This window comes from Staurois parvus, unplaced genomic scaffold, assembly GCF_062004578.1.
Source record: "Staurois parvus isolate SC_StPar_1 unplaced genomic scaffold, SC_StPar_1.0 ptg000090l, whole genome shotgun sequence".
NCBI lineage: Eukaryota > Metazoa > Chordata > Amphibia > Anura > Ranidae > Staurois > Staurois parvus.
The window spans coordinates 2,307,382-2,326,696 of NW_028317886.1; the positions used below are offsets into that span (position 1 = coordinate 2,307,382).

General features: G+C 40.1%; 1 protein-coding gene across 3 annotated transcripts in view; it reads left to right on the forward strand.

Moving 5' to 3' along the window:
- Positions 1-19,315, forward strand: part of SPOCK3 (SPARC (osteonectin), cwcv and kazal like domains proteoglycan 3) — a 526,000-nt gene that overhangs the window by 473,948 nt on the left and 32,737 nt on the right. For all 3 annotated transcript variants that reach the window (XM_089670354.1, XM_089670355.1, XM_089670353.1), the window contains one exon: positions 183-404. In XM_089670354.1, the coding sequence (XP_089526480.1) occupies positions 183-404 (222 nt within the window). The remainder of the gene's footprint in view (positions 1-182; positions 405-19,315) is intronic.

Genomic DNA, 19,315 nt, shown 5'->3' on the forward strand with positions numbered 1-19,315 from the left:
TTAGGCAGTATGACTATTATACATAGTAGATGAAACCGGGCTTGATAAACAGAGTGTTTGAGAACTGCATATATTATGATTCTTTAATAAAGTATATTACATTGTTATGTTATTTTGACATTTAAACAATGATGTATGTACCCTTTGAGTACATGCTAACTTTTCTCTATCACCCTTTGCAGGATTTGATACCAGTATTCTACCAATATGCAGGGATTCTCTTGGGTGGATGTTTAATAGACTTGATAGAAATTATGACCTGCTACTGGATCAGTCTGAGCTTGGAAGCATTTATATTGACAAGAATGAACAATGTACCAAGGCTTTCTTCAATACATGTGACACATACAAGGACAGCTTAATATCCAACAACGAGTGGTGTTACTGCTTCCAGCGGCAGCAAGGTAACTAAAATAATGAAAATTCTATAGTAATAAAATAAATTGACTTTTAAAACATACAGTTCTCATTAAAGGAAAAAATATTGCTGTTTATATGTGCTTAACAGAAATTCTAACATCTGTAGCTTGTTTATTTTTTTTTATACTGTAAAGAGAGAATAGAGTGTTCTGTTTGGCATCTCAATGAAAAACTTGTCAGACAATTGTGTTCTATGAAAATGCTTTGTTTTAGCAAGGATACCTTTTAAACAATGTTTTAAACAGTTGGGAACATTACTACACATGCCTAACAATATTCATCTAAATACTTTGGTATGTGCGTGTGCGGCATGTCCAGTCCCCCTCCTCACCTGCAGCTCTCTAGCCATATTTGTCACCATTTCAAAATTGTCAAAATGACAGCTTAGACTTGATTTATTGTTTGTTTTCTTCTTATTACAGATATTTATGCTCCTGTGTAAACCCGCACTCACAGAACAGCATATGTAGTGTCAAGAAGACTTCCAATTAAGCAATGTTATTATTGCTTCATTGTAACTTCTCTGGTTTTCTCATGACAGGTCAAAGGGATGACCTTTGATCTGCATATGGTATCAGTTAAAGCAGTCTTTAATGTTAAAAAAAAGTAAGCTTAATTATACACAGGAGAAATATAAAATAAAATATGTGCTTTTCATTGACAGGAGTGTTTGTTTTTAAAACATTTTTTTTTAAATACAATTTTAAAGACAATATTGACAAGATAAAACATAGTTTGTCCTGAAAAGTCATATATGTATTATATTCTTATCATAAGTAATGAAAATGTTATCACCGTATCAATACACCTATAGCTAAAATTCAATTTTCTTGTTCAATTTTCCTTTAGTTTTACCAGAACCATATAATATGGGGTCAAACCTAAACACTTTCAATTTGTATGCAATCAGGCAGAACCTTGCACTATATAGTTGAAGGGAAATCTAAAGAAAATTGAATAAGAAAATTGTATAACGTGTGGCCAGCTTAAGTTCATTTTCAGTATATTTTCTCTATTTTTTATTTGTCCCTACATCCTGATCAAAAAAGTCACTTGCAAGGAGTTTTGCTCATAAATTGAAATGTCAGATACAGGGACCATCAGCCTGGAAGCAGTGTGCTTTTTTTTTTTTTTTATATATATATATTAATATTTTATTAACTTTTACATTTCATTATATTCCATCTATAAAACAACATCTGTTATTCAACTATTTTCTCCCAAAATACAAATTACAAAAATACAAACCCCCCCTCCCTTCCCCACTCCACACCTCCCCTTCCCGCCCCTCAGCCACCCCACCCGCCACTCAATGTCCTTCCCCTCTTCTTTTATGGTCCGGGATTTCCTTCCATTCCTATTTCCTATATGCTTTCAATTAATTTACCTTCTTAAACTCCTCCCATTTTTTCAATTTTTCACAAAACCACTCCATTTAATCCTCATCTATATGATATAGTTCCTCCATTCTATATATCTGATCTACCTTTTTAATCCAATCCGTTGTTTTTGGTGCTTCTTGTTCTCCCCAAATATTAGGAATCAAACTTTTTGCTGCGTTAATATAATGCAATAACCCAGAATTGTTATATTTTTCAACCGTTAGTTCTGTTCCATGAAAAAGACATATCTTGGGTCCTTTGATATTTTTATCCCAGTTATTTCCTGTATGTGGTGAATTATTTCTTCCCAATATTTTTGGATTTTACAACACTCCCACCAAATGTGACCCATTGTGCCCTGTTCCCCACAACCCCTCCGACATAAAGATGATTTATCCCTATTCTGTCTGTGCACTATATTTGGTGTCATATACCACCTCTCCAAACATTTATAGTTCATCTCTAAGTCTTTCATACTTATATTACCATGTGTTAACTTATAAATCTTTTTTTGTGTTTCTTCCTCTATCCTTAATCCTAGTTCTCCTTTCCATTTCTCCATATATGTGGGAACCGTGTATGTTACTAACTTAGTGAAAATCTTATATATTTTTGAAGTACCATGCTTCCCATCCCCCTGTTTACTAAACAAAAATTCAAATAGATTCCACTTTTCTTTCTTCCTTAAGGGCTTTGGGAGTTTTTCTATAAAATGTTTCATTTGTAAATACCGCCACTCATCCACTTTAATAAACAACTCCTTATTTTCTTTCATTTCCACTAAGGGGTAAATTATTTCCCCTTTCATTAGATCTCTTAATTGTGCATCTCCTTTTCTTATCCACCTCCCTGAAACCCTTTCATTCCCTGGCAGGAAGAAATCTGTATTTACAATAGGCATCAACAAAGAATTGAATTCCCATCCCATCTGTTTGTGCATTGTGTCCCAAACCTTCAAAACCATTCTTGTAAATATACTTGTGCTCTCTTTCATTCCCCGACATTGAGGTGGCAACCATATTATCCTCTCCAAATGTGCTTTACTTAATGTATTTTCTATATTTATCCAACTTTTCCCCTGTGCATTATGTATTCAGTCAAAAATTCGTGCTATCAATACTGTTATAATATCTTTTAAAATCGGGAACACATAGCACCATTTTCTTTGTCTCTAGTTAGAACTTCGTAACTTATTCTTTTTTCCAAAAAAAAGGTTTATTTTTATTTTGAAATAAGAAAGGCATAACAAGTCATATACGGATACGGAACACAGTCCGCGCATAAACATCTGTCATAATCTCCCGTAGCGCAGACGGGTCATAAGTTGTTTACTTGAAGTGTGAATTACCCTTATACAAAAGATCACATTATAGCAGTTGAGTAAACTAAACCTAAAAAAAAAGAATACTGATTATAATAGGTAGTCTAGAGGATTATAGTGGATGCTGCTCTGATGCGTAGGGATTATTCAAATAATGGGACCATGAGGCGCAGTACAAAATATCATTTGAAGGCGTGCAATTCTTCTGTGTCCGTAGCCGGGCAATGTAGGGTTCTTATTGTGAAGGACAATCATACCTATATGTGAAAGGGCACCCTGTCCCTCATAAAAGATATAGTTATTTGTAGAGGACAAAGGTGTGAAGGAAAGAAGGAAAGGAAAAGAAGAGAGAAAGGCACATCAGGTGAAAGGAAGTGTGAAGAGTAGCATCATAGAAGGAAGGGGATAAAAAAAAAAAAAAAAAAAAAGGGGGGGGGGGATGGAGGGGGTCAAATAATAAATAACGGAACATTATTTATGGTGACGTGGATTATACCTTTATGTAAGAGATAGTCCGGGTAGACTCAGTCTATGGAGCAATTCTAGAGGTGAGAGCTCTAAAGGTTTTTGTGTTCTTGAATCACGTCTCATTCATTCATAGAAAAACGATAAATACTGGTGGTTTGAAAGTGTTTCCAACATGCCCAAGTCTTCCTGAATCTCTCGGGGTGTTCTTTTGCCACTGAAATCAGCTCCTCCATCTCCGCAATCCTGATGACCCTAAGAAACCACTCTCGTACAGTGGGAACCTGTTTTGACCGCCAGTGAACAGGGATACATTGTTTTGCCACATTTATCATGTGCAAGGCAAGAGACTTACGATAAGTCCAAAAAGGAAGTGAGGAGTGGTGGAGTAAAAATTGTGCCGGGGTGAAGTCTAGATTGTATGTGGTTACTTGTGAAACTAAGTCTCGCACTTTACTCCAAAAGGGCTGTAGCAGCGGACAGTCCCACCATATATGTAGGAGTGTACCCTTTGCCTGTTGACATCTCCAACATAAATCCGAAACGTCCGGGTCAAATTTATGAAGCAAGGATGGAACTCTGTACCATCTGGAATATATTTTATAGTTGTTTTCTTGTGTCGAGACACAAATGGAACCTGTATGCATATGGTCATAGATGTGATCCCAATCTTCCGGTGACAATGACAGTTGTAGATCAAGCGACCAGGCCTCACAGGCCTTTCGAGGTTGAGACGTATTGGCGGTATCCAGATAAAAATAGAGCTTGGATATAACATGTCTCTGGGGGAAGTCCGTAAAGCAAAGTTTCTCATACGGAGTAAGTGGCCTTGAGTAATCTTGTAGATGTGGGGAGCTTCGTATAAAGTGATGAAGTTGTCTGAACATCCATGGCGTAAAGTTCAGGGATGGCCATGTCTTCATAATGTCCTCTCTAGATAAGAACTTCTTATTTTTGAAGAGTTGATGTACTGTCAGATTAACTGGACGAGTATCTCCGGCTAGGAAGGCCCGAGACATACCCGGCAGAAACTCTGGATTCATTTTGATCGGAGTTAAAGGACCTGGAAAGGAAGAAAGCTCTTTTTTCTGGAACAACTGATGGCAACAGCTTAAGGTAGGACCTATAAGAGGGTGTTCCCGAAACTCCGAAGGAATGTGAGAGTTTTCCAGCCAAGGGGAAGGGGCAAGTGGTATTGTCGAGAAATCTGCCTCCAAACCAACCCAGACCTTACGATTGTGGGTCGTGGTCCAATCTACTACCCTTGCTAGGTGACAAGCCCTGTAGTAACGGGCAATATCAGGTAATCCAATACCTCCACCCTTCTTGGGCATGGTGAGTTGGGCAAAGCTAATTCTTGGGCGTTTATTATACCAAAGAAAGGAGGTACAGAGTGTTTTATAGGATGCGAAGAAAGAAGTTGGTAGTTTAATCGGTATTGTCTGCAGTAGATACAATATTCTAGGAAGTACGTTCATCTTGAGAATGGCTGCTCTACCAAACCAAGAGAACCAGGGTTTATTCCAAGTCTGAAGGTCTGTGGAGATATTACGCAAGAGGGGTAAGAAGTTTTTATCGTAAAGTTCCGTTAGGTGAGTTGGTAATTGGATACCCAGATATGTGATCGCCGCCGACTGCCAAGTAAAAGGAAAATTCATTTTCGCTTGTCTAAACACATCTTGGGTCAAGGAGACCTTAAGGGCTTGGGATTTAGAGAAGTTGATTTTGAAGTTAGCCAGATACTGGAACAGCTTGAATTCTTGCAGCAGATTAGGTAAAGTGATATGTGGGTCTGTTAGGAAAAGTAGTATGTCATCAGCAAAGGCTGCTATTTTATGAATTTTGCCATTTATCAGAATCCCCTTGATGTTATCATTCTGTTTGATACAATTCAACAAAGGTTCCAGAGTCAGAATAAATAGGAGAGGGGATAAAGGACATCCCTGTCTAGTCCCATTGCCTATCGAAAAGGAATCCGAAAGGAGACCATTAACTCGCACTTTAGCTGTGGGAGTGGTATATAGAGACATGATAAATGCCAGGAAACGCGGAGGCAATCCAAGTCCAATCAGAACCGCCTCCATGTAGTCCCACGCCAGTCTGTCAAATGCCTTTTCTGCATCTAGAGATAGAAAGAAGCCAGATTGTTGCTTTTGAGTTAACCAATGATGAATATTTATGGCCCTTATTGTATTGTCTCTAGCTTCTCTCCCTGGTACAAAGCCCACCTGGTCTGTTGATATGATGGGATCTATGATGCGTAATAGACGATTGGCCAAGATTTTGGCAAAGATCTTTAGATCAACGTTTAATAGAGAGATCGGACGGTAGTTCGCAGGAGAGGTTTGGTCTTTATTCTCTTTTGGTATGACCATAATATGGGCCTCAGAGAGATGGCGCATGGATTGCCCTGGTGTATCTAAAGTGTTGAAGGCCCGTAGAAATGGCTGTGCTAAGATGTCACTGAAAGACTTATAGTACGAAGTGATAAACCCGTCAGGACCCGGACTTTTACCAGGTTTCAGTTGTGCAATGGCTTGTTGTATTTCCGTCAGGGTCAAGGCGCCATCTAAGTCTTGCGCTTGTGTTCTAGAAATAGAGTTTGGAAGGTATCGGGTCAGGAAGGTCTGAATAATAGTCTCACGAGGCCTAGTGTCTCCTGTCGGTTTAGATGGTACGGGTAAATTGTAGAGAGAGGAATAGTATTGCTCAAATTCAGCTGCAATATTCGTTGATGTTTTCAGTAAGCGACCCTGCTTGGAAGTGAGCTGAGAGATTTGCTGAGCTGCCCTTCTAGATTGCAAGGCCCTGGCTAGAAATTTGCCACTCTTATTTCCATGTTCATAGAAAAGTTTCTGTTGTAGCGTAAAATTACGTTTGTTTTTTTTTTCAACGACATCTTGAAGTTGTTTTCGCGCCTGATCTAGTTCTGTTGAAGATTCCAAGGCTCTAGAGCGTTTATGCGTGCATTCAAGTGCACAGACTTTTTGCATTAAGGCAGTAAAAGATGTTTGAGCTAGGCGTTTTCGTAAAGCGGATATGGACATTAGAAGGCCACGCATTACACATTTGTGCGCCTCCCACTGTACGAGAGGGGTCGTATCTGGAGATGTGTTTTCTTTAAAGTAGTTGGTCAAAGAATCACGGATCTGGAGGGTGACGGATGAGTCTGTAAGAAGAAAGGGGTCCAATCTCCATGTTTTGGATGCGGCTGGTGTATCCGGGAATTGTAAAGTCATCATAATTGGGTGATGGTCAGATAAAATCATTGGTTCGATCGAGGCCGATTTCAATATATGTAAGTCCTTTTGCGAGAGAAAAAAATAGTCGATTCTGGAATGGCGTTTGTGTGGTGCGGAATAAAAGGTGTAGTCTTTGTCCGTAGGGTGAAGGGTGCGCCAGGTATCATGAAGGAGAAGGTCATGAAGTTCAAGTTTAATCTGTTTGAGTGCTTTGAAAGGTTTAGAGGAAAAACCAGTTGAAGTGTCTTCCAACGGGTTCAAAGCTACATTAAAATCACCTCCCAAAATCAAAATACCTGATTGAAACATAGCAAGTAATTTGGAGATTTTACGAAAAAAGCATACTTGTGCGGTATTGGGACTGTAGATGTTGGCAAAAGTAAACGGCTTATTAAAAAGGGTACCTTTGAGAAAGAGGAACCTCCCCTCAGGGTCTTCGAGAGACTCAGTAACTTTAAATGAGAGCTGTTTGGAAAGTAAGATGGATACACCTTTTGCTTTCACTTCCGCGTTGACTGCATGATAAGCCGTTGGGTAATTAGCATTTGAAAATCTAGGTATGTGATCCGTTCGAAAGTGTGTTTCTTGGATAAAGAGCACATCTGCTCGAAGGTTTTTCATGTATGTTAGAAGTTGTGAGCGTTTCTCAGGTATATTTAAGCCCTTGGCGTTAAGAGAGGCCACTGAGAGCGTGCGGGCTGAACATGTAGATGTGTGGTTGATAGCCATGATGTTGTATACCAGAAAAACCTGTTCAAAGTCTATAGGTATACCAAATGAGAGGCGGGACGAGAAAAAAAAAAAAAAAAAAAAGGGGGGGGGATTAAAACAGGGACGTGTAGAGGTAGAAATAGGGATAGTAATTATATGGAGGAAGAAATAAAGAGTGTGACAGAGAAGAAAAGAAGTGTCAGGCGTGTCTCATAGAAACCCATATATATGTATTGATATATATTCCTTCTACTTCCAGAACAAACTAAACTCCAGAGAAGAGATAGACCAGCTACTCTATCTCCTATTAAAGCTCTTATAAAATGGTTGTATGTAAAACTGTGTACAGGATTACAAAATTACACGTGGAGATGTGTCGAACCCAGAGACAGCCGTATTGTGAGTATACAATATAATCGTAAGGAGGACTTATTCTCTCAAACGAGAGGTATACAAAGGAATTAGTCTAACATAAGGTGTCCCTGACACACAGAACTATGTGGGAAGTAGCTAATTTATACCGAGAGGTAATCTATTCCTATTGGGAAAGGGAGGTCGGTGTAAAATAGTATGTATAAAGCTGGGGGAATAAAAATATTGTAGATGAGCAAGAGGGTAGATAGTAAGGCTCACAGGAGTAAGTGCACTAGAACTGATGTGAAGGAGGTATGTGCTAACGGAAAGGTCTTATGAGATTGAATGTAGAAAGTGTTGATGTGAATACACACTGAGGCTGTGTTATTCAATAGAATGTAGCAAGCATACTCATACCTCCAAAATACTATACAATCACAAGTTAAACATAATATAGGAAATAATTAGACAATTCCTCTAAATGACTTCGATCCTGCACGGCAAACAATCGTGCCATTGTAGGATGGTCTTCATAAACTGTATCAGTTCCGAGCAAGAATACCATCTTTATGCGAAACAATGCAGGACAACAGCAATAACATAACATATGAATATTCCGGGATGTAGGCCTTAGGCCATTCATTCCGTTGAACTGTTTTCCAAAAACAAGGTAAATATTGGTCCCAACCGAGGGATCTTATGCTATACAGCAGGTCACTACTAAGGAATGCTGGACTCCCCACCGCCTACCAAACCGTGGCAGATCATCAAAGAGAGGGCATTCATAATCCGTGGCCAGCTGAGAGCATGGATCAAATCGAATAACTGTATAGGTCAAAACTTAACACAACAGCGAGATGAACCATGAATGTGAACATCGAATATGGAGGTCCCATATCTCATATCTGAAACACCACCTAGTCCATGAGTGAGTAGAAGGTATGTAATATACCAGGTACTACGATGCATATGAAGGAGTTCCGGATACTATGTGGGAGAAAAATATTATAGGGAGAGTGAGGAGGTTACGGGATCAGGATATTACCATAGTGTCTACTTAACCCAGGTAATTATACACCCGTATCAAGGCTGAATGATGGGTATGGAGGAAAGCATGTTAAACTGAGAGTGAATCCTATGGGACCGTATAGCGGTAGCAAACTCTGGGAATCATTAGGGGCAAGTTGTACAGCCAAGTATTATATGATCATGCACAAGCATTACCATAGAGTCACTTTAAAGATAGTAAGGAAGAGTATGGAGGCTATTCCCGGGGTGTCTCAAGGGATATAAAATACGTGTCCTCCAGATAGGATCAGCTGGTTTTACACAACTTTGGTGTTAAGACACAAAAAGCAGGAACATATGGATGTCCTATCCAAGTGCATCCAACACATAAGACATTGAGTTTCAGGGAGTCAGGCGGAAATCCAGAAAATGGAATTGGCCTGCATCTCTAGATCTCAAATAGGCCTACATTTCTGTTTCTGTTAGAGCTAGTAAGTTAATACATTAGGCCGGTACTGATCAGGTGAGCAAACTCCCAAGTCAACAGGGGTACAACCCACATCTCCATTAGCAGTGTCACATATAGACCCCTGGGGCCAAGAGCGAGAATAACTTCAGCAGGTATATTTAAGATATATAAATATATATAACTGGTAAATAGTGTACAAAAAAAATATGCTGATTTGATACAATAAACATACCCCAGTGTCCACTCCCCGGGATCCTAGGTGGTCTGCGATAGACTGTGGTATGGAACCGTGAACTACAAGAAAAATATAAAACTCATTTGGGCCTTGTGTAAAGAGGCCTCCGATTGGGAGACTGATGCTATACAGATGGATAGAGAAGGGAAAACTGAGGAGAGTCATTCGTGACGTGCCTTGCGATGTGCAGGTGATGCTGGTAAACTATCTCCAGTAATGAGCCGCCGTCGTACAGGGGTGGTTGAGGTGTGAGGGGATCTGCTTCGTCTTTCTCCTCCAGAGTGTCTAGAGAATTGCAGCTCCATGGGGTCTTCAATTGACCGTGATGAGGAAAGAGATGCACTGGACCAGTTGGGAATGTCCAGTAAAGGGATATTCAGAGTTTCACAGAATAGTGGAAGGTCTTCCGGGAATCTCATGAGAGCTGATCTCCCCAGGTGTGTTGCTGATAGGCCAAACGGAAACTTCCAGCGGTATGCTATTCCCTTGGAGCGAAGTAGGTCTAGTAATGGGCGTAGGTCTTTCCTACGTTGCAAGGTGAGGTGGGATAGATCCTGGAATAATTTAATTTCTGTTTCATGATACCGCAAGTGGTGTTTATCCCGAGCTCTACGTAGTATTTCTTCTTTAAGTCTGAAGTCTACCAGACAGCAAATTACATCTCTCGGTGGCTCAGTGTCTCTGCCTCTAGGACGCAAGGCCCTATGTAGACGTTCGATTTCAATTGGTGATTCAGGCGGTCTTTCCAAAATATCATTAAAGATGGTTAAAAGCGCCTGGGAAAGTTGTGCAGATTCGATTGCCTCAGGGACACCACGTACCCTTAAATTATGTCGTCTTCCCCTGTTATCCAGGTCTTCGACGTGACGATCGAGCTCCCTCAAATGCATAGTGTGCGTGTCAACCTGTGTGCGCATATCATGAATGGCTAGGTCTTGTGTGATTACTTTATCCTCTACTGCGTCAAGTCTGTTAGCCACTGCCTGCATATCGATATGTAACTCAGCGATTGCCGCAGAGAGAGTCCCTTTAATATCTGATGCAACCGCTTTCAGGTCCCCTATGGTGAGAGGAGCGGTTTCAGAATGTCTGATTGCGGTAGCTGCGGTTTTAGTCATGCACTGTAGAGGAGTCTCCGTACGAGGCAAATGTGGGGGAGATACATGGGAAGAGGCTTCCGCGTGCTCCGGCGTCTGAGATCGGAATAACTCCGGGATGCTGCGATTGACAGGGCCGTTCAGACGGCGAGGGGATCTGGAACGAGGAGTAGTAGATTTCTTGTCAGATTTCCCCATGTTAGCGGTTACTCTCTGTGATATGATTGCGTAATCCCACCTCCGTGTGTCAAGGATCTAGGTATTTATGTAGACATTTTCAGTGGGATCGGGCTGGGACCCCCAAAACTTGCGAAAGAAGGGGGGATAATTATTCCTGGATAGACTAGGTATCGCAGTGTATACCTCAACATGCGTGAGAGGAAAGGCAGAGTTTGGTACTGTTGGGTCTGTGGCTTCTGCAGAATATTGGGCTTCTGAGGGAATGTAGGGGTTGCCTCTGTTTTCCCCTAGTGAATCTTTACATGGGAGTCAGCTGCCTCAGGCCTAGCTGCCACACAGTTCACTACTGCAGGGGATTGTATAGGCCCTTATTGTAGGCCGATGCTCTCTGGGTTCATGAGGGGGGTGCCCCGATGGGTAAGGGAGAGGTGCCCACTTATAATTGTGGAAAGGAGTTGAGGACCTGCAATCCTCTTTCACACCGAGTGACTCACTCACCCGTCCTTTGCACTGGGTGTGGTTTCGGTCTCGCCGGGCTGCGACAAGCCCCACTGCTCCGTTGCCACAGACGAGGAGCAGCCGACACTCGCAACGGGGATGGAGGAATCCAGCCGCCACCGATCCGGGCAAGGGGGGAAGATGATCAGCAATCCCCTCCTCCGACACCGCACGCTACGTGCACCTGGCACCCGGCGGGGCGGGCGCGAGCTGGATAGTATCGCGGCTTCACTCAGCCGCGGTAGGCCACGCCAGATTGCCGCAGCGGACCCGAGCCAAAAACGCCCAGACCCACTCAGTGATGTCTCTGACAGAGACGACGGGGTCTCCCGGTTGTTCCTGCCAGCTGATGTCACCCGGATGGCGGTGGATGCGGATCGGGCCGTCGGGAGCTCTGGCTTAAGCGGCTTGTCCGGTCGCCATCTTGGACACGCCCCCCTCGTAACTTATTCTAGCTTTTTTATTTCTCCATATAGACTTTATCAAAATTTATTTCAATATCCTAAAATACAATCCTGGCAACTTTATTGGGATCATATGAAATTTATATAGAGTTTTTGGAACAATTACCATTTTAATTAAGTTTATTTGTCCTATCCAAGATATTCCCCCTATCCCGAATTTTCTCATTTCATCTTTTATTTCATTTAGTAATGGGATGTAATTTGCTTTATATAAATTTTTTAAGGATACGGCTAAATTTATTCCTAAATATTTTAATTCTTTTTCCTTCCACAAAAAAAAATACTTTTTGTACAGCTTTTTTCTCTCTTCTTGAAAGATTTATGTTCAAGATTTCTGTTTTAGTTGGATTAATCTTTAGGTTAGACAGCTCCCCATATTCCTTCAGTGCTTTTATTAAATTGGGTAAAGTTATCCTTGGGTTACCTACATCAAACAGCAAATCATCGGCATATGCCGCTACTTTATGTTCTGTCTCTCCTATCCAAATTCACCTAATATCTGTATTTTTCCTTATTTTTTCTAAAAGGGATTCTAAGGACAAGACAAACAGCAAAGGTGACAATGGGCATCCCTGACGGGTCCCATTATACATCTTAAAGCTCTCTGATATTTCTCCATTAACCTTTATAGCCACAGATGGTTGACTATATAATTTCGCTATCCATATTCTCATTCTAGGACCCATTCCCAGAGCTTTCAATGTATCTAACATATACCCCCAATCTAATTTATCAAACGCTTTTTCCGCATCTACCGACAATAACAATACAGGAAATTTTTTCTTTTTTACTTTTTTTTGTATAAGCAATAATGATCTTAATCCATTATCCCTACCCTCTCTTCCAGGGACAAACCCCACTTGATCCATGTGGATCCACTCCGGCATTAAGTCCTTTATCCCATTTGCTAAGACTTTTACGTATAATTTAGTGTCTATATTTAGTAAGGATATTGGTCTATAACTAGAACACTGTGTACTATCTTTCCCATCTTTTGGTATTATTGTAATATACGCTTGTAGGGACTCCTCTCTCATTTCCATCTCCCCTCCCAATGCATTCATATATAGATTTAATTTAGGTATCAATTGATCTTTAAATTTCTTATAGTAACTCACTGTATACCCATCCGGTCCTGGACTTTTCCCTGTCATAGTACTCTTCAGTGCACATTGAATTTCCTCTTCTGATATTGATCTCTCAAGAAATATTAGCTGTTCTTCTTTTAATTTCGGTAACCCTACCTCTTTTAAGTATGTCTGTCTTTTTTTTACTTCTTTCTTCCTCTTCTATTATAGACCGTTGAGGGTTGATATTATATAAATTACTATAATAATCTTTAAACACTTTTGCAATATTTTTAGTAGAATATTTTAGTTCTTTATTATCTCTTACTTTCTTTATATAGTTCTTCTCTTTCTTTTTTCTTTGAGCTCTCATTAAAAATTTTCCTGGTCTATCTCCCCACCGATATCTTTCACTAATCATCTTATTAAACACTCTCCTTTTTTCCTCCTCCATTAAGTTATTTAATTCTTCTCGTTTTTCCATTACATCTTGCTTAATTTTTTTTGTTATTTTCTTTTTATGTACCTGTTCTAATTCAAATAATTCTGTAAGAAGCTTGTTAAGTCTCTTTCCTTTCCTTTTTCTTTTTTGCCCCAATCGCTATTAAGATTCCTCTGATATAGGCCTTATGGGCCTCCCATACCGTCGCCACCAACACCTCTTCAGTCTCATTTCTTTCAAAATATTGTTCTATTTCTCTTTTAATAATCTGTACCGTCTCCTTATCCTGAAGAATTGTCTCATTTAATCTGCACGTATTCATATTTTTATGTTCTCTTCCCCATAACAACCTCATTGTGACAGGTGCATGATCCGATAGTGTTATAACTTCTATCTTTGCTTTCACCAAAGACTCTATGGGGTTTATTTACTAAAGCTGGAGAGTCCAAAATCAGACTCCCTTCTGCATAGAAACCAATCAGCTTCTAACCTCAGCTTGTTCAATGAAGCTTTGGCAATGAAACCTGGAAGCTGATTGGTTTCTATGCAGAAGTGAGTCTGATTTTGGACTCTCCAGCTTTAGTAAATAAACCCCTATAAGTCTATGGTCTAGCAATATATAATCCAATCTTGAGTACGTCTCATGTGCATGAGAATAAAATGTATAGTCTTTATCATTCAGATTTTTAATTTTCCAACTATCTACCAGCTGACAGTATTGTATTGTTTTCCTTAATACTTTCAAATATTTATTACCCTCTCTCAGCACATGTGACATCGTATCCATCTGTGGTTCCATGCAACAGTTAAAATCTCCTGCCACAATTAATTTGCCTTTTTTGAAATCCAATAGCCTCTTTAATATATTCTTTAAATAGACTTTAGGTTTTTTTATTAGGGCAGTATATATTTGCCAGTGTGCATTCTACCTCTTGCAATTTCCCCTTTAAAAATAAAAATCTCCCCTCCGGATCCTCCATTTTATTTTCCAAATAAAATCTTATACTTTTCGCAAACCCATATGCTACGCCCTTAGCATGTTCAGTTGGGGAGTCTGCATAATACCATGTTGGGTAGTGCTTAGAATATAATTTCACATTTGTTTCTTGTATTAGACGGGTTTCTTGTATAAACACTATATCAATATATCTTTTTTGTATTTCTCTAAGTATCTTGAATCTTTTTCCCGGACTATTTAACCCTTTAACATTATAAGTCATAAAATTAACCTCCTCCATTACTATATTTTTTTTTCGGTTCTTTCTTTCCCCAGGATTCTCCCTACATCTACTTCTCTCTTTATGCTGAGTGTCTCCCTCATCTCTCCCTCATCCCTCCCTCCTCCCTTCTCCCCCCTCCCATCCCTCCCTTCACCTTCCCCATCTCTTAGGCTACCTTTTTGCCTACAAATCATTTGTGGCCCTAATCCCACTTTAGATTCCACTTTGAGGTGTTGCTTCGAACATGCACGATACACCAGCCACCTATCCCCCTCCATATCCTGCCACTCTCTATCTCCAGTAGAAAAACTTCGACAACCCCTCCGAATGGAAGGGTTGGAGGCAAAACGAAAAAAGGGGGAGGGGGGTAGAAAGCAAAGGGCAAAAAAAGGGGGTGGATTTTCCTTCCCCCCCCCCTCCTCTCCCCCCCCGTCCCCCCTCTCCCTCCCTACTCTCTATTTCTCCTTCTAACTACCTGCCAATCCTCTTTTCCAATAGTCCCTATCTCTCCTTCCTCATCCTCCCACCCAGGTATCTCCATTCTCTGCAAACCAAATCTCTCACAAAAGTCTCTCATATCTTCAGGAAATCTCAGTCTTTCTGTACACCCATTTTTCCATCCGATTAAACACGCCAGAGAGCCCCATCTGTACTGTACATTTTGCTTCCTCCTTTGCTCCAACAATGGTTTTAAAGATCTCCTTCTTATCAATGTCTCTGCTGCTAAATCAGTAAAAATCTGAATATTTATTTCTCCATATTTGATACTTGTTCTTCCTATAATCTTCTTCCATATCTCTTCCTTATCCCCATAATTATGGAACTGTACAATTACATCTCTCGATTTTTCTTTACTCCTTTCATCTTGGGGCCTTCCTATTCTATATACTCCATCCAATTTAAGAGTCTCTGATGCAGGTCTGTCCATTATAGTATTCAACAATTTACAAATTATACCCCTTAGGTCTTCTCCATGTGAACTCTCTGGTATTCCTCAAATCCTTAGATTACCTCTCCTATCCCAGTTCTCTTGGTCCTCTATTTTATATAGCAGCTTTCTTTGTTCTTTTCTTCTTTCTACCTTCCATTTTTCAAAATTCAAAATATTTTGGGCATTTTTGTTCATTTTTCCCTCCATCTCTTCCATTCTTGTTAACATTTGCCCCAGATCTTTCTGTATTATCACCATCTCTTGTCTTATTGATCTTTCAAGATCTTTAAACATTTCTGCTATTTCTTTTTTATTTGGAATTTGTAGGTCCTTTTCTTGTTCTACCACCTCTGCTCTTTTTTATACTTGTTGACCACCATTAGCCATTCCCAGGGATAGTCTAGGGTTATCTTCTAAACTGATTTACAGCTCACTCCTATCACATATTCCTTGTTGTCTTTCTGGGGTCAAATTCCCCTGTGAGGGTATACATTTTTTAATTGAACCTGTTAGGGAACCTTGTGTCCCACTTCCTTTGGCCACTTTATTTTTCATGCTGCCAAACAACCTAATTCCTTATCCAAGTTCTAAGGAGATGGGGGGGGGATTTCCTCCTTTTCTTTGCTCTTTTTCCCTTCTTTCCTTATTATCCCGTTTGTCACATAAATTCCCCCTCAACCAGCATATCTCCAAGGGCTTGTGCTGTATAACTTCCGTCCCCCTTTTCCTTTGGACTCCCTGGGTGATCTCCCCCTTTAGTTCCCATTACAGTTCAGTTCTTTTTCCATAAAATGCAATCTTATATTGAAATCCTGTAATAAGCCTTGCTGCTCTCACTCATCCTCCTATGGTCTTCTCTTATATGCAGGCCAGCTTCAAGATCTTCCTTCGGGGGTTGTGATTCCCCACAGACCCCTTGCTTAGTACACCAATGTCCTCTGTTTAGGGGGAGATTCCCCCCACTGGGTAATTTTCTTCCCTGTTCCTGTAGGGCTGGGAACACAGCACTTGCCCCATTCACTGCCGAGGAGGACCAGCTTCTCCCCCTCCCAGTGCTTCTTTGCAGCTGGTCACGTGGTCTCCCCCGCATCCTCCTGGCTCCAGGCTGCCTGCCGCGCCGGATAGGACTCACAGCCGTCCCGCTGCGGCGCCCGCCCGAAGCTCTGTCCGCCTCTCCAGCTGGCTTGTCCCACGACCTCTGCACTTTGCAGCCCACTTCAGACCCCCCTCTCACAGGTAGGTCTCCCTGCTGTCGGCTGACATCTCTCCAGCTTTTTTTAGCAGGTCATCTGGGGCATAGGTAGCTGGCAAGCGGAGAGCTCTCCCTCAGCCCCATGTTCAGGCTCCTCCCTCCATCCTGTGCCAGCAGTGTGCTTATATCCCTCTACCACAAATATAAAATGAAAGAAAATATTCTGATTTCAAACATTCAATAAATATCTAAAATTTAAAAATCATGTGTCCATGATCACTAAAGATCAAAATCATTGTAACCGTATAAAAATCAGAGCATATGCAAATTTCCAATAAAAGGTCAGTGAAATAGTGTAAAACAAAATCTAGAATAAAGTGTATATTCAACCCCAAACAACACCCAGTGGATCTTAAATGGAATCAAACTAATCTCCAGTAGTGTTCCCTTCACCATGCCTTAAAATTGAAGATGAGTGGATCTTCCTAAGTCTAGCACTGCTTTGTCCCTATATTATACCAAACCAGAAAGTTGTATCCCATGCGACTTTAAAGCAGCCATAACTACATAAACACATAAAAAATATATTTTTATTGATACAAAATGTCCTATGGAAAAACAATAACAACTATTTGTATATTTCTGACATAGATGTTTACAATCTGTACCTTTCAACAAATGGTATACAATCAATAATGAATGGGCATCATAGCCCTGTTGTAATTATAATTGTATTTGTTTCTGATGCATTTCAATTACATATAATATAATCTTCATCAGGGGGAGCATACAAAGGTACATATTACCAGAAACAAGACAAGGTCATTAAAATGTTGACCTGAGGACCCCCACGGGCCACACGGTTCGGCACTCAACCCCCAAGAATCCAACAATGGCCTCCCAAGGCTACCTTGATAGGGCTCAGTCCACCACCAATGCCTATAAGGTATAATTGCTTATAAATATGGGTGCAGGAAAAGGAAAGATGTGTTCAGTTCTGGAGATTGCCAATAATGGGTAGCTTGATATTAAGTATAATGGGCATTCAGATATGGAAACATTACTGCACAGAGTGGCCCTGACAGCTCCTACACCCCCAGATCAAAACACCCTCCCCTTCACTTCCCACCCAGCCAACGTATATAAACAGCTAGGTGGGTGTTGTCTAGTTTCAGGAGAACATAGGTGTACATGGTCAATCACAGCAATCACAATAGTAAACAATGAATCATGAATGAACGCCATTCATGTTAAAATAGTTAAAATGATTGCTTTTATAGTGATCATCACTGTAATAAGTGTAGTGTACAAAAAAAAAATAATACTGATCATCCCCTCCCAGAGTAGTACAGTGTCACTACAGTGGCACTGCACTACTCTGGAGACAATATGTAAAAAAAAATTATGAATAAAATAAATAAAAATTTAAAAAAATATTATATATATATATATTTTATATATATATATATATATATTTTTTTTTTTTTTTTTTTTTTTAATTTTTTTTCTATTTATTTATTTCTTTTTCACATACCATCACCAGTCAGTGGGCTCCATTCACAAAAGCAGAATGCTTGCGGTACTTAGGTGTCTGGACACATTTTGCCTAAATATCGTATGCAATTCTTGCCATCCTGAGGATTTACCCCCCTTAATGAGCAGGCCTGTTTTTGCTATTTGGTGCTGCACTATTTCAACTGATAATTGTGCGGTCATGCAGTGCTGTTTTTTGGAAAATGACAAAAACATTTTTTTTTTTTTACACAAAGTTGTCATTTAAATTATATATTTCTCACACAAGCCATGGATATATGTGGAATTACACCCCAAAATAGCTTCTGCTACTTCTACCGAGTATGGGGATACCACATGCGTGAGAGTTTTTGGAATCCTAGCCACATACAGGAGCCTGAAATCCAATGACCACTTTGAAAGCCTGAAGGTGCGTAACTTCTTCATTTCACTTCCACACTACCCATCACAGTTTCGGAGGCCCTGAAATGCCAGGATAGCACCATCCCCCCCCAAATGACCCCTTTTTAGAAAGTAGACACCCCAAGGAATTTAAAAAGAGACATGGTGAGTCTTTTGCAGATCTAATTTTTTCTCGCAAGGTTTTGAAATATAAAAAAGAAAAGAAAAAATATGTTTTTGTTTTCTTTCTTCATTTTCGAAAAACTTGTGGCAACAAACACGATCTGCAAAATACTCCCCATAAGTAGATTAGGTGGTGTAGCGATAATACCATGTGATAATTGACATAAAAAAACCATAAAGGACTCGATATTAAATAGATGAATATTCACTTTATTAAAATACTCACCATGCTTCTTGCTTCAGAAAATAGTTTGGGGTGTCTACTTTCCAAAAAGGGGTAGTTTTGGGGGGTGGAGGCATTTTATGCCCAGTATTAGAACTTCATAACACACATCATTCACTCTTCTAACCACCTGAAGACCAAGCCTTTTCTGACACTTTTTCTTCCCATGAAAGTAATCAGTATTTTTTGGTAGGAAATTACTTTGAACCCCCAAACATTATATATTTTTTTAAAGCAGACACCCTAGTGATTAAAATGGTGGGTGCTGAAATTTTTTATGTCACATAGTACTCACAC